We start from the raw sequence: 15,108 nt of genomic DNA, 5'->3' as shown, positions 1-15,108 counted from the left end.
GCCTCCCCGTTACAACGCTGATACACAAGGTTTCTCATGTGCATTTTCTCATACTTGTACAAAATTAAAAAATAAACGCGTGCATATTTTCTTTTGTTAAAAAAATCTCCATCGTTGTCAAACTGTATGTTAAATGTACCTTTAATTACCTAAAGAAAAAAAACGAAGGGCTTCCGAGGGAGGAAAGCACAAAAAACGGAAGAGCTTTAGTGACCACGTGTTTTCAGAGAAAGAGAAAGTAAACCGAACACCGACATCTGTGAACCAAAACCTAACTCACTACGAAGGCTGGTTTACACATTATAATGCTCAATTTGTCCAAGACAGTAAATAGAAATAATTTCAAAAATTAGTGTGCGATTGGAAAATAGGTCTTTATTTATCAACAAGGATAAGCTGACAAAAAACAGAAATAAGCACTTTTTCACAATTTTAGGTTCATGATCAGTGTGTCTCCAACAATAATGATGATACTAAGATCCTAAGAAAACACTGAATAAAAACTAAGTTTAATCAGTGCTTTTATAAATATTTTATATACTTTATTGTGCATTTTATGTCTTATTGGCCATAACATCATTTAATTACTTCATTTGGAGCACCTAATGGACCCCGGATTAAACTGAGGGGTTTGTAGGATGATTAATGAGATAGAAATGAAGTAAACAGAGTTCTTTGACACAAATTTGACTGACGTACTTGCACTGTTTCACCTCTTTGTGTCTCTATTAAGATGAAACAATTAGAGATGTTTAGAGGGCAGAACAGGAAACTTCTGACACCTGTCACCAAAGGTTTGGAATTGAACACTGGTTTGGAATTGGACACTGGTTTATTTTTAAAAAGGAGTCACGAATAATAAAAGGCTTATTATATTTTTTACTTATACCATAATTTACAATGAGTATTTTATTAAGAAGCACGTGAAAATAATGTAACTTTACCAATAATACTGGAAAAAAAAAAAATTTGAGCAATTTACAAATTCATCCACGAACTACACTTTGCGCTATAAAACATGATAAAACAAGTTGTAATATTGTTATTAATGCATAGAAATTAGTGAAAACTCTGTATCTGTCCACTCTGATCAAACTCTTTCCTCACACGCTTCAGAGTCTTCCTCACAATTTTGACATTTACAGTACATTTCTCAAATGTTCATACACATACACAAGAGTCCACAAACCATCCAGAGCACACACAGATGCACCAATGGGAACCAAACCCTCAACCCTGGCAGCTTTGCTGCTGTGCTTTCAACTTTAAAGGGCAGAATATGAAACTTAAACCTATTTTACAACTCAAGTAAGTAAGGAAAAAAAAAAAAAAAAAGAACGCAAAACCATTTATGCTTACTTGGAAATCCTGGACATTTTTACAGCTTCAGGCCTCTAACATTATTCAGAAAAAAGCAGGGGAAATGATAACAATTTGCTTGTCCTAATCATAATCCATAGACATATTCAACCAGTTACTAAGGGCTTCATATAGACATTTTTAGGGGTTATTGTGAGACCAAAAAGGTTGGGAACCACTGCATTACATTCCTGCTGACTGTTACAGTCAGTTTCAGTAATCTGCTGTTTAAAAAAAAAAAAAAAAAACACCAACTTGCAGAGACTTGAGAATGCCTGAAAAATGTCAGCCATCACAATAAACAAATCAGCATAGGTAGTATTTGTGCCAAAGTTACACTATAGTTGAAGGTAAATGCAAGGACTGTTCATAAAGTATCCCTTTTATTTTGGAAAACAACCAAAGTCACATGACCCTTTTCATGAAATCTGTGGTTTGATGATTGTTTGACTTCTGCACCCGACTTTCTAATGACACGGTTCATCAGTTGGGTTCCTTCCTCTGAAGCAAAGGCATCGGTGTCCCTCGGTGCGCCACCCCCCAATATCTTCTTCACTTTCAGAGCTTCACCTGACCACAGATGCAGCAATATGACCAGATGTTTTGCATGCGTACGTTGTGTCTGAGCACGTATATTTAAGTGAATCCTCACTATGTAAAAGATAAATAAAAACAAACAAGATACAACAAGACTAGGGCTGCAGTCAAAATTTTAAATCTCTTTTCTAAATCACTTTTCCTTCACCTCCATGGAAAACATCATGAGGAGAATTCATAAGGACTAAGGAAAACTAGGACTTCATTACCAAAGTTGGAAGTGAAAATTACAAAAAAGGAATAACGGCGGACAGTCACAAAAGTGAAACAAAATGGTGTCAGATTGAGAGTGATCACTCGCGCTCATCCTTCCATCCACCCATTGTTTATCGACATGAATCCCAATTAGTATGATTCTATGAAAATAACTGTTCCACTTATGCAAGACATGCGTAACAAATCTACTACTACAGATCTAAACATGTTTCAAACATGTTGAATTATGAACACCTTCTGGCTAAAAATGTCACAAATCCCCTTTTCTGGAAAGGCAGACAGACTGACAAAACCAGTATTTTTAGTTGAATACTTTGACTAAATTTTGCTGCTAATACTTATGTACTTTTATTTAAGTATAATTTTCCATGCAGGACTTTTACTTGCAATGGAGTACCCCCCCACACACACACACACGCACAATATAATATAATATAATATCATATATAAATAATATAGAGATTAACCAGTTTAACCCTTTCCTTTATTAAGGCCAAGGTTTCAGCATCTGTGACTGAAGTATAATTAATGATATTCTTAAAAGCTGAAAAATACAACAACGCTCACAATGAAGATATATAACAAACTGAGCACAGGTTACGCTACAATATTAACTTCACTTTTAAAATTTTACAGCAGCAGCGTAACGTCCATAGTTCGCCTGTGGGTTTAACATTGTCCAAAGTTAGTAAGTAACGGAGAAGCTACGGTAACTTCCGTGTCGATCGGCGTCCCTTCTCGGACACGATCGTTTGTTTTCGTGAAAAGGCCGAACTGTGCGCATGGAATTGTGGGACGGCATCATCGCCTTCCCAAAGTGAAGTCCAGTGTATCCTAATGTGAAGGAGACGCGGTAGGAAGTATTGAAACTCTTCTCCTTAGCATTTAGATACACGCTCGTCATTTCACTCAAACCCTAGTATGTGGCTGGACCGTCCATTTTCTGTTTGCTTCTCTCCTCCCCTCTGCGCTCACATCAACAGTACTTTAATTAAACATAACCCCCCCCCCAAAAAAAAGCTGTTCTCATTTACACGTTTTTGCTTTCCTGTTGTCAGACAGCGGAACAAGTGTGAAACAGCGACTGAAACGCGGCCCATTAAGCTGCTCTGCCCTGCTAAAATCCTGATTTTATAACTGACACACACACCTGTTAAAGACGACGACCGGGCTGGGATTTCGGCTGTATTTACCTGTGAAACGATCACTCAGAGAGAACGTTAGAGGCCCTTTCACGCCAGGTGAACCGAAAGAGACGCGCGTGCGGAGGGAGAGCCCGACGTCTTGCCCGCGGGGCAACACGGGGCGACCCTCTCCTACGGAAAGCGGCGGAGGTTTGTCGCCAGGTGCCTTCGTGCAGGAAAAAAGCCGCTAAAAAGGGGTGAGGAAAACCCGGTAAATGTCGCGACGAAAGCTGCCAAGTTGGCAACACTTCCTGTAAGAAACTGCACGCGCCAAATCGATTTCGGAAAGAACCACAGCGGCCAATGGGGAAACGCCGACGCTCGGCCGGCCGGCCAATGGTGTAACGACAGTACTCAGCCACGCGGCGTTCGGCTGACCAATGGTGTCTCTAGGACCGGCCCCAATATGGCGGTCACCCAAAAAAAAAAAAAAAATCAATTCAAGCACGCTCCTTTCAGTAGTTTTCTTTGAAGACATTAGTCCTCAAATTTCATTTTAAAATCAAAACGTATCATAAATATCCACCATACCGTGTTTGTTTTTAGTAATTTTATTGAGATTTAAAATCTCACGAGGTGGAATAATTCTGCTTTTCTGCAATGCAAATCTGTTTTTTTTCCTCTCCTCTGGTGGACCAGTCTGCCTCATCTGAAGAAAACGGTCACCTTTATAGATATAAACATAATGAAACAAAAAATATGGAATAAAACTGCTGAATGATCTGACACAGTTTTTATAGAAAAAGCGAACCAATGCGCACCAATTAACTTGGATGGACATTATTGCAGCGATGTGACTATTGATTTAAAAAAAAAAAAAAAAAAGTTAACTCAAGTTCACTGCAGAATCACAGACTCGAATCTGTGTCACTCGTGGACATGCTGTTCCGACAGCAGAACAAAGACTTCTGGGTCAGAAACCCCCGTGAAGCACAACAACAGTCGGGACATCTGCACTCAGCTTCAAATCGGGACGAAGCCTCCCTCTGGGATCACATTTTCTGCTCTCACATTGTAATTTTGGCTGCTGGGTCCTAACCTTCCCTGGCTGATTTTTTTTTTTTTTTGGTTTTGTTTTTGTTTTTTTTTTTTAAACATCAGAAAACAACCTCTAAGCGATGGCTGGTTTTGATTTTTATTGAGATTCTTTGCTCAATGAGGGTTGGGGTTAAAGTTCCTCCCGTGGGCAGTCTGAGTCCAGAGGCCTGGTTTTGGAGCGAAGCCGTGAAAAATCAATGTGTTAATGCTTCTAAAGATCACATTAGTTGTTTTCGGTTCGGTATTTTTTACCATGTATACACCAGCATGACTGACAAGCACCGAACGCCGCAGCTGAATGCTGAGGAAAGTGAAGTACCTCCAGCTGCACTGCTTCTACTGTCCACTAGATGCTTGATCACTCTGACTGCAACAGGAAAACCGTGAAAATTACTGTGTCCATGAGAGGATATAAAGGATCCCTGTGGCTGTGGAGCCTTAATATTTGACCACTAGCAGTGTGAGTATCTCCTCATCTGGTTTGAAGCTTGTGTGCTACCAGCTAATTATTTTATGTTATTTCATTTATTTTGAAGGAAGCATTTACAATATTTAATACAAATGCTTCCGTTTGTACCAGCGTTTAACTTCCCGCCCCCTGAGGTCTCGTGTCTGACGACCTCCGGTGATTCCACTTCTCGCCTGGCTGCAGCGACGTAGACGTGTACCCCAGGGTGTGTCCGTACACCATGACATCACTGTCCAGGTGTTTCACATGACCCTGACCCTAGGCGAGACGAGCAGGGAGGGCAGCGAAACGCCGCTGTTCAGTCCGCTGCCAAGTTACACTTTAAAGCCAATTTTGCACAGAAATACACGATCCTGCAAATGTGTGGTGCGTGCAAGCCATAAGACACATCATTATCGTGTAGGAGGACTGAATGCAATCAATCGGTTTCACACTATTGTGCTGAGAGAGACTTGTTGGCAGTAACACACCAAGAAATTCTGCTATGCACCAGAAAAAGGGAGAGAAGAAGAAGCAGGAAAATTGGCTTTAAAAATTTTTTGCGAGGCTGCAAGTACATTAAACTTCTAGGGTTCAAAGATGGGATAAAGAAAACTGTGCTTGCTTACAAGAGAACTCCACAAGGGACCTTAAAGGCGTACACGGGTTTGGTTATAGTGGTTGACAATTCGGCTCCATCCAGTCACCCACATTAGCATTTTCTGGCTCCAAAAACTGACTGCATGTCGTCGTGTTGCTAAAAAGGAAGACGGCGCAGCCACCTGAGGGTTAAACCGCCGCCGACAAACTGGCTGACTTCGCGTGTTCAAAACATATCGCACAATCCATCGCAAAGAAAATACAATCGGCGGATTAAAATCGCAGCACTGAACAACACACCTGCAACAACGTCCTTAAAAAGCATGTCTCTCTTTCTCTCTGTCACTGTGACGTTCATGAGAACCGGTCACAGCGAGGAGTTTGCAAACAAGCGTTGGGACAGAGAGGGGCGACGTGTCGGCTCAGAGTCATACGGTTCATGTTTTTTAAAATAAGGCCGCACATGGAAGACGCCCTGCGGGGTTTGTTCTGGTCAAGGCTCAAATCGGGACACGTTTTCATGAAACGGGGACAGGAGGCAGCAGGAGTCTGTCTGTCCACGATAGATAGATGGTGGCTGAGTCTTATTTTATGTGAGGGTGGATAAATAACGAGCTCAAGAAAATGCCCGAAATTTACATTGGGAATCAGGAAAACCATTGCATGTGATTACTTGTTGAAGGCTAATTTAAAAAAAAAAAAAAATTAAAAAAAGGCTGAATGGAAATTTAACAATTTGCTAAAATCCTTTCAAAACAGTTCAGTAATGCTTTAGTGCTCAGAGCAGGCAATGCAGGCTTAATTTAAATTTAATTCTACAGCTTTTTAAAATTTCAAGTTTATGTTATGTCATAGCATGGCTTTTCGGAATATAATGCTTTTATGCGTTTTCTTCATATCTCGTCTCAGTGTTCATTAATGAAAGCACCGGGCTTGTGATAGACTCGCTTTTACCAACCGGTATACGAGGAGAAGTGGCACACGAGCAGCCTTGTTAACATATTTGTCTGCGTACGTAAAAAGTTAGAAAAAGTTAAAACATTTATCCACCGGGCGACAGCCACTGAGAACCTCACATTTTGCAGAACAAATCCAAAGCAAAACTAAACACGGCGACGCTTGAGAAGGGGGGAAAAAGTTCCATCCTTTCCTATATCCTACTACACTGCCCCAAGCCTTAATCCTGAAACTAAAAAGAATAACTTAAAGCAGTTAGGTTATTGATCATAAAATGACAACGTGAAAGGAGTCTCTGGTAGTGATGAACCCACAGAGAATTATCAGCTGAATCAGCGGCTCCCCTCGGCTTTAGGGAGCTTTACAGTGAGTTTCAGCTCATTGTTTATCTGTCCAGACCACAGCTTTGCTTAAACTTTGTTTTTGACCAAAAATGTGTCATCACGGGTTTTAAAACTACTTGATGACAAGGCAGTTACGTTAACAAAGCCCAAACTACCGTCACTTGTTTACATTTCCAACATTTGGTTAAGAATTGCTGTGATCTCTGAAGTGCTTTTATGACCTCTGGTCAGTCCCTCAGAATGACATGTATTGTTTCCAACATGTTTAATCTTCATATCTTACTTTTTGGTTTAAGCACAAAGACACTAAAGACTAAATTTAGGAGTCCATTCCTTGAAGAAACTCCTTTCACCTCTCTTGTGGATGATATTTCAACGTATTGAAAACCTGTTTATTGGCTTCTTTCTCGCAACTACTGGGTCTAAATTTGTTTTTTTTGCAATATTTAAAATGTTTGCGTCGCTTTCGCCGGAAATCGAGCTTCTGGGATCGACCCTGAGTCCCGCAGGACACCTGGGTTTCCTCAGGAGCAGCCGCAGTGGTCGACCACCATGGACGGGATCTTTCCGTAGATGATCTGCTCCTTGCGGTTGAAGTAGAGCATGTTGATGGGCGACATCTTGGTGGGCGTGCAGCACGGCCCCGCGGTTCCCCGTGGGTTGGCCTTGTTCACCAGGTGTGCGTGCGGGTACTGCTGCAGGTGCATGAACTCGCACTCCCCCGAGCAGTAGTTGGCCCGGTAGCGTTTGGGCGCGATGATCCAGTCCCAGCCGAACTCCTCGAAGTCGACGGTCAGTGGGTAGCGGCAGCAGCGCGTCTCCGCAGATTCCTCATCGCAGTTGAGGCCCGAGTCGCGACGGGATCTCTTGGGGCTGTCGAGGATCTTCACTTCGATGAAAGGTTGCTAGAAAGGACATTTCGAAAATTACTGACGAACCACCTTCAGTGCGTCTATGTTTTGGTCGAATGAAAGTGTCCATGTCCAATTTTGGGTTTCCTCTCAGTGTCATAACCATTTCAAAGACGGCGAGTCTGGGTTGAATGATAAAAGTTCTCCAGCTTGACAGTTCATTCTTGGAAACAGCAGTTTACAAACTTATAAGAACAAGAACTTATGAACGGTCGAGAATGAACTGTCAAGTGAAAAGTCCGGGAGGTGCTGAGGATGAAAACTGAGCAACCGTTATCTGCTGATGAAGACATCATCGAAAGCTCCAGGACAAGCACGTAAGTGGACCTTGAGTTGAAATAAGTTGGCCACATTTCAGTTTTCATTTTTTACATTGAAGTTCTATCTGGCAACCCAAGATTTAGCTCAGTTTGTTGGGTGATGTTTGAAATATTCTGGTTTCGGTGCACCATAAATTTAGTGAGTGAGTACTACGAGGGCGCAAATATTGTAGCTTCTCTCCCGCGGGTTTTAGTTGTACTCTAAGATTTTGATTTGTGGTGAACTCACCAGTCCTTCCTCTCCGGGCTCAGCGGAGGTGACAGCCAGATCTTCTCCTTTGGAGTCGTAGGCGTTGATCTCGATGCCGTAGTTGGTGTCCGGTTGACGCAGCCAGGCCTGCAGCAGAGACTTGATGTCGATGCTTTGCCAGGAGCCGGCGCCGGCGTCGGTGTCGATCTTCAGGGAGCGGACTCGGACCCGGGTGTTGTTTCCCTCCTTTCCAGGTTTGAGGTGGGTGATCTGCAGGAAGACGGTGGTGACCATGTCGGCCGGCCGCAGGTGAACCCAAAGCTGAGCACTCAGGATGTTTTTGGGCTGGATCTTTGGACTGAGGCTGAACATACAACAGGAGGACAACTCGTCCTGGGCAATCGGATTGGCTGGAAGAAATCATTCATATATATCGTACATATAAAACGTTAAATTATCTTGTCACATACAAACATTTGGCTTGAACTTTTGCCTGTTTTTGGGGCCTCTTGTAATTGTTCTGTCTGTTCGACACTTCTGCCCAGAGCTGGGTGAAATTTGCTGTAGATATTCATGATCCCCTGAGGATGAACCCTGGTTAATCTGGGGACTCGACCCAACCCCCCCACCCCACCCCACCCCGACCTTCCCTCTAGCACCACCATCAGGATACATACTACCCTTACCCAACACTCTTCCCCAGTCCTAATGCTAAGATCCTTAGTGACTCCTTGACCTTTCCTCTAACGCCAATATCAGGCAGATGAGACACTTCACAATTTGTGTGCGTGTGTGTGTGTGTGTGTGTGTGTGTGTGTGTGTGTGTGTGTGTCTGGTGCACATGTATATTTATATTGGCATTAGTTTAAGGTGAAGGACTGTGGCTTGTCATTGGTAGCAGCCACCACAGGTTTTTTTTACCTCACTGGTCTGGTTTATTTATTTACCTTGGAGTTAGATGCGTGACTATCCTTCTGTTAAATATAACGCTTAAAGTACGCCATGATTTGAGCCACCTGTGTAGTTTTGATTGGGCTAGCAAAGCTTTAAAAGCCTGCTTCCCTAAAGAGGAAAAAAAAAACTCTGTTCGTTAACAGAATAATGTGACCACGAGTTACCGACATTGTCACAACCTGTACAAAGTGTTTGGAAAGAAACCAAATTTTTTCCTCATTCCACAAGCGGAAAGGGTCACGTGCTAAAATTGGATTGTGTGACTTTAAATTGGGTTTACATTAAACGCACGAGATGCACCTGCACAGTCCACCCATATGGAAATTCTGCCATGGTTTAATCCCAACATTTTATTTAATTATAGAAATATCTGTTTTTCAGGTCCCGCAGATATAAATGTTATACTTTTAAAAGTGATGATATTGTTTGTTCACTGGCACATAAACGATTTCTTCGCCGTGTCCTGTTTTTACTTGGACACAAACTTTACGCACAAAAGTTACGCACGGATTTCGCTTTTTACGCACGACGTTTCGAAAACATCCTGGTGCAAAGACTAGGAAGGAAAATGCAAAATGTTTTTTGGTTTTTTGTTTTGGTTTGGTTTAGTTACGCTTGGTGGCCATAGTGATGATGGTCTCCGTGGTGGCGTGGTCCTCGTCCTCCACCCGCGGGTCGTACTGGTCCAGGAGCTGCGTCAGAGGAGGCGCCTTGGGGAGCAGCTGGCGGATCATGTCCCGGCTGATGTTGGGAGCCTGCTCGAGCCGCAGGATGCTGAGGATCTGGGACTTGATGCTGTGGAGCCTCATCTGCTTGCTGTGCTCCCGGAAGTCGCAGGCCGAGCACTGCTCGCCGCTCTCCGCCAGCAGCTTGGAGGTCTGGTTCGTCTCCATGGAAGAGCCCGCGGAGAGGAAGACGGTCAGACAGAACAAGAGGAGCATCCTGGAGAGAGACGAGGAGGTCGGAGCAGTGACGCTGGCTGATATGAGTCTGTCCCCGGACCTCAGGACTTTATGATTGGCTGCAAGGAGGATCTTTTTTTAATCAGAGAGGAGATTTAAAGAGGTAGCAAGATTTTGTGATCAATATTGTCCCCCTTTGAACGGAGCTTGATTAAAGACCTGGGTTTCCCCCATCTGCAAGGACGTACTCCACATTTTGCGGCTGATTTAATTCCTTAAAAAAACTTTAGTTAAAAGCAGGTGCCCTTGCTCGAGGACACTTGGGCAGGTGGGGTGTGGTTGGTTCATCTGGATACACTGTGGAGTCACGCAGTTTTCGTGGGGCTTTCGCCATTTATTTACTTAAACTGTAAAGGTGAACAGCGCCCAGAGAGAGAAGATGCCAGAGGGTCCAAAAAATGCCAAGAGGGCTTTTGTTTCCATGGTGAAAAGTTCGAGGCAATAAAATACAGAGCACGGGTGTTTCCTTCACACCGCAAGTGTCAACTTTATTTCTGTTTTACTTCTCTCCATCTCACCGCTTCACGACTCTAAAGAACAGAAACGTCCTTTTGGATTCGCCGTCATCGACGTTGCCACCGGAGGGCAGCCCTGCGTCCGCCCTGAGAAGTGCACAAACTCCCACCCTCTTGCAGTGACTCTGAAGGCACCGTCACATGCTGACCTGGGGACAGCTTCTCCAAACAGAAGTGACCCACTTTTCTTTTCCCTCAACATTCATCCGCTAACTTTAACTTTATTTTATTTTTTGCCAGAACACAATGTAAAAGACATTTAGCAGGTTCTTAAATGTTTTTACGTTTTTAATCAGAGAAACGGATAAAACCTGTTTGATCCTCAACGTAAGCGCCCCCCCCCCCCCCGACTTATCGTGCTGTTCGCACCAAACTCCATGAAAAATTTCTGCCACTTTAAGATTTTCCGCCTCAAGCGGCAGGTTTACTCGGTGACCACTGCTTCTACTGATCTCAAGTCTCCTGCTGATTTCAGAATGTGCCTCGTCTCTTTGACAGCGACGAATATTTGACGAAACTCTCACAACTGAGAGCGAGTTTATTTTAAGTTGCCAGCGGACAAGCATATATCACTTCTCCGTGTTTGTCTGGACTTCCTGTCGATGTTTTTCAGATCAGTGTTAATCGCTCTTCAGATAAAGGTAGCGAACGAAGCCGGAGTCACACTCCGGTAGGAAAAATGCCGGAACGAGGAGCCATGAGGCCGCGGCAGAGTCCGAGACTTAGGTCGTGAGGTGTGTTGCTCTCCACCTCTGTGCAGAACCTGATTTGAAAAACAGCAGATTTCTGGCTTTAACGTGTCAGGTGCTGTCCTCTGGTCTGACGGCGCCGCCTGGTGGACAACACCAGGAACTACAAACACAGCTGCAGACACATTACAAGCTCTCCTTCTTTTATTTTATTCTATTTCTATTTCAATATTTTAATTTTATTTTATTTGAAATTAGTTTGTTATTTCACTTTATTTTCATTTCATTTACTTTTATTTGTTTTACATTATTCTGTCTTATTTCAAGTATTAATTTTGCCTAATCCCAGTCAAATTAAAAAAAAACAAACAAACGTATTATTAGTATTATAACATAAGCTGTACAGCTTATTGTAAAGCTGTACAGTACCTCAGAGCGGAACCGGACCTTTTTCTGTCTCGGCCAGTGAGGAACATTACACGTGTCAGGCGCCGGCTTGACACGATGACCCCGTCGTCCGACGTGTTTACCGTGCAGGGTTGGCAGAATTTCCGTGGACGTGAAAAGGTGTCCGGAAGGTGAGTCAGGGTTAAGGTCCGTGCTTCCCTGCTCAGCCTTTCACGTCTGTTTTCTTGCAGCAGAAGACGAAAAGAGGGACAAGTTCGACTTAACATTGGTCACACAAAGTTAAACGTACTTGTAGAATTGGCTTATTCTATTACCAATAATTGTATCATATATATAATGTATAAAGTTATGTTTTTTTGTGTAATAAATTGTCTAATAGTAAAATGAAGATGAAAAACTATGGAACTTTCAAATCATCTTTTAAAACTTATAATAACAACCATTCAGTGATCAGTGGACGATACAGCCCCCCACCTCCCACTTTGCACAACAGATCTGGTGTAAAAGTAGTTGTGCAAAATCAGTTTGAGGTTTACCAGCAAACTCCGCTTGGGAATCCATTGTCCGACACACTCTTAAGCCTGGTAGCTGCTCCAGGACGTATTTGGAGTCAGTATGAAGAAGGAATCTCAAAGACTACTTTCAGTGTATGTCTTCAGAGCATGTTATTTAAATGTGAGTGCGGAAGGACGGCATCAGCCGGTTGCTTTGCACGTGCTCTCTTCTGCTCCCGCGCTGTGCGGCTCAGTATATTAACCACACTGGGGTTTTTTTTTTTTGTTTGTTTGTTTTCTTTCTTGCAGTTTGGTTCCCTTCGGCCATGTTGGGTCGTTTGACTTGACTTTCAAAGGCTGCAGGCGGGTTGACAAGTCAACAGTAAACACTGCACCTGCTGTTAAGAGACTCCCAAATGTCAAAAGTATCGTGGCGAAATGTCTCATTTTTCGCCGATGTTATCAGTGGAACAGCAGGGAAACAGCACGATGTCCCTTTCTCCGACCAGGAAACTACGCAGCCACACCGTAGTACACAACCTACGCATCTGACCGGGGTTTAAGAAAATCAGCATGAAGGAATGAAGTCTGTTTTTCCCGGGTTTTTTCCCGCTAGCTGGCGGTTGAGAACATCACTGAATAGCAAAGGGGCTGGATAAGATCGGTTCCCGCGTCCTCCGTCGGTTTATTAGCTGTCATGTGTGGCTACCGGCTGATTTTCTGTCTTTTCATCGAAAGACGACGTCATCGCTCACTGTTATTTATGTTTTTCAGAGATCGTGGTATTTGTGCCTTTTTTTTTCTTTATACACATAAAAACACACACATATATATATAAATATTAGATAACATAAAAAAAAGTAGAGTGGAGAAGGAGGCCCCTCCCAAAACCGCCAAGTGTGATTTTGTTTTTTTTAAATTAATCAATAAATATTAAACAAGTCCCTTTTTACTATTTTGCTCCAGATGCCGTAAGAAATTTAATGACTGATTTATTTTTATTTTTTTTTAAATATTCAAAGAGGCACAAGAAACACGAGTTTGTCGCTGTTGGTCGCTTCCTCCCCTGAACGTTCCGCCTCGGCGTCCGGTCCCCGTTCTCCGTCACCCCGCGGACGGAGAAATAGCCTGCGAAAGAGACAGGCGTGTACACACACACACACACACACACACACTATTTATATATACTTGCTAGTGTGCCCCATTAAAAGGAAGAAAGGAAGAAAGAAAGAAAGAAACACACCTACCTGCCCTGTGAAAAGAAGAAAAAGAACGGAGATACAGAAGTTTACGTGATGCCCCTCAAGGCAACTGACAGCCCGATGACGCAGCACGTCGCCGCCAGGGGGCGCGGTGACATCATCACCTCGCCTCTGGAAAGGGAAACGGACCGAGGATCGTGGAGGAGCCGGGTTCGGGTCCGGGACGGTAGACGCTGGTCCGCAGCGGCCCCGGGAGGAGGTCGAGGCACCGACGCGCTGCTCCAGCGGTGCCGGTTAAACTTAAACTAAAACTTAAGGTAGAATTTAAAAGAAAAAAGAAAAAAACCACTGAACGCCGAGCGCGAGCCATCACCTGTTGGAGCGTCACGCCGAGGAACGGAACAGTTCGTCTTTTCTTGTTTCTCGTTGATCCGCCTGGGAGCCGCGTTTTCAGGTGAGTTAAAACCCTTAAACCTTGAAAAAACGTTTTCTCCACGTTGTTGATACTCGAGCTAAACTATAGAATCAGATTTTTACGTTTCATCTGAAGCAGCCACAAGTCAAATTGTATATTTGGTTACTTAATTCAAATCAATTGTTTAATTACATTAATCTGCCTGAATTAGTTGTTTGTTTTCAAGCAGGATGCGAATATAAAATAGTTGTTTTGTTATTTTTGTTTTAATATTTTAGCCAAACGAATCCTCAACTCATAAAAACTTATCACAATCATGCAATTCACAGATGATGTCCTGGTCTCATATCATCATCATCATCATCATCATCATCATCATCATCATTATTCTGTTTTGTTATTATTATTCTTATTGTTATAGGAACTTATTTATTTATCGCCTTTTCTCTCTCAGTCTGTCACATTCTTTCCATATCGCTTGTCTTTGTCCAACCGACAGGTTTTCAGTTTAATGTCACATTAGACTGAAAACAGGTTAAATGTGCAGAGGCTGGTGTTTTGGCGGCGCTCGAGTCTTTCAGAGGGACCTGATGTTGACGGAGCCCGCCGGGCCGGAGGCACCATGGACGCCGCGGACAACGGGGACCACCTGAGAGTGTCAGCGGGCGGGACGAGGTGGCGGGGCACGGGCCAGCGGAGGAGAGAGGAGGCAGACGGGGAGGAGGACGAGGAGCTGGTGGAGGTGCGGCTCCGAGGCAGGGCGCCCTGGGGCTTCGCCCTGAGGGGGGGCGCCGAGCACCGAGAGCCTCTGGTCATCACCAAGGTAACGCGCCCTCGCCCAGCCCTGCGTTCGTACAGGGGTATAAGGCATCGTCCCCGATGCGGATTCCGCACCTCCATCGGTACGGTTCAGGTTTCACCTTAATTAGAGTCCCGCCGCAGAATTTAAAGCCTCCCAGCGCCTGAATTATCGGCCTTCACTCAGAGCCGAGTCCTCTGTTAAACCCGACACCACCGCTGTGTCAGATGTTACACGTCGGGGTGAAAACTTGAACTCTCATCGGAGATTTAGGGCATTCGAGGTTTAATCCTCGTGGGTTCATTGATGATGAACCTCAACAAGAAGTCAGTTCATCCGGGGGACCGGACCCTTTAACCCCGGCAGGTGCCGACCTTTCTCTCTACCTGCTTTGACCTCCTGACGACCACCGGTTCAGCAGAGACCAGGAGGCTCCTCCGTCTGCTGCCAGCGCAGCGTTGGGGGAGGGGGGGGGGCTGCGCGCCAACCACGGCCGACCTCGGGTT

At 44.0% G+C, this 15,108-nt stretch overlaps 2 protein-coding genes and 1 long non-coding RNA gene across 5 annotated transcripts in view; 1 reads left to right on the top strand and 2 right to left on the bottom strand.

The window, feature by feature from the left end:
• Positions 1-355: 355 nt before the first annotated feature.
• On the bottom strand, positions 356-3,713 carry LOC120798084. The gene is made up of 2 exons (XR_005708617.1): positions 3,366-3,713; positions 356-1,929 (listed from the first exon to the last, which is right to left on the bottom strand). It is a non-coding gene; the product is annotated as an uncharacterized LOC120798084 (long non-coding RNA).
• A 713-nt stretch (positions 3,714-4,426) lies between these two features.
• On the bottom strand, positions 4,427-11,344 carry LOC120798083 (growth/differentiation factor 8-like). The gene is made up of 3 exons (XM_040142097.1): positions 9,732-11,344; positions 8,204-8,574; positions 4,427-7,648 (listed from the first exon to the last, which is right to left on the bottom strand). The coding sequence occupies exons 1-3, from the start codon at positions 10,057-10,059 to the stop codon at positions 7,268-7,270; spliced, it is 1,080 nt and encodes a 359-aa protein (XP_039998031.1). The 5' UTR covers positions 10,060-11,344; the 3' UTR covers positions 4,427-7,267.
• Positions 11,345-13,703: 2,359 nt separating this feature from the next.
• Positions 13,704-15,108, top strand: part of LOC120797964 (protein Shroom2-like) — a 26,686-nt gene continuing 25,281 nt past the window's right edge. The window contains exons 1-2 of one of the 3 annotated variants that reach the window (XM_040141805.1): positions 13,704-13,834; positions 14,303-14,626. In XM_040141805.1, the coding sequence (XP_039997739.1) occupies positions 14,426-14,626 (201 nt within the window). In that variant the 5' untranslated portion in view covers positions 13,704-13,834; positions 14,303-14,425. Of the gene's footprint in view, positions 13,843-14,302; positions 14,627-15,108 lie in introns of those variants that run through there. The other 2 variants (XM_040141804.1, XM_040141812.1) reach the window with 2 other exon arrangements.

Source organism: Xiphias gladius, chromosome 13, assembly GCF_016859285.1.
Source record: "Xiphias gladius isolate SHS-SW01 ecotype Sanya breed wild chromosome 13, ASM1685928v1, whole genome shotgun sequence".
Classification (NCBI taxonomy): domain Eukaryota; kingdom Metazoa; phylum Chordata; class Actinopteri; order Istiophoriformes; family Xiphiidae; genus Xiphias; species Xiphias gladius.
The sequence above is the reverse complement of the archived record's forward strand: the minus strand, read 5'-3'. Positions and strand labels throughout refer to the sequence as shown.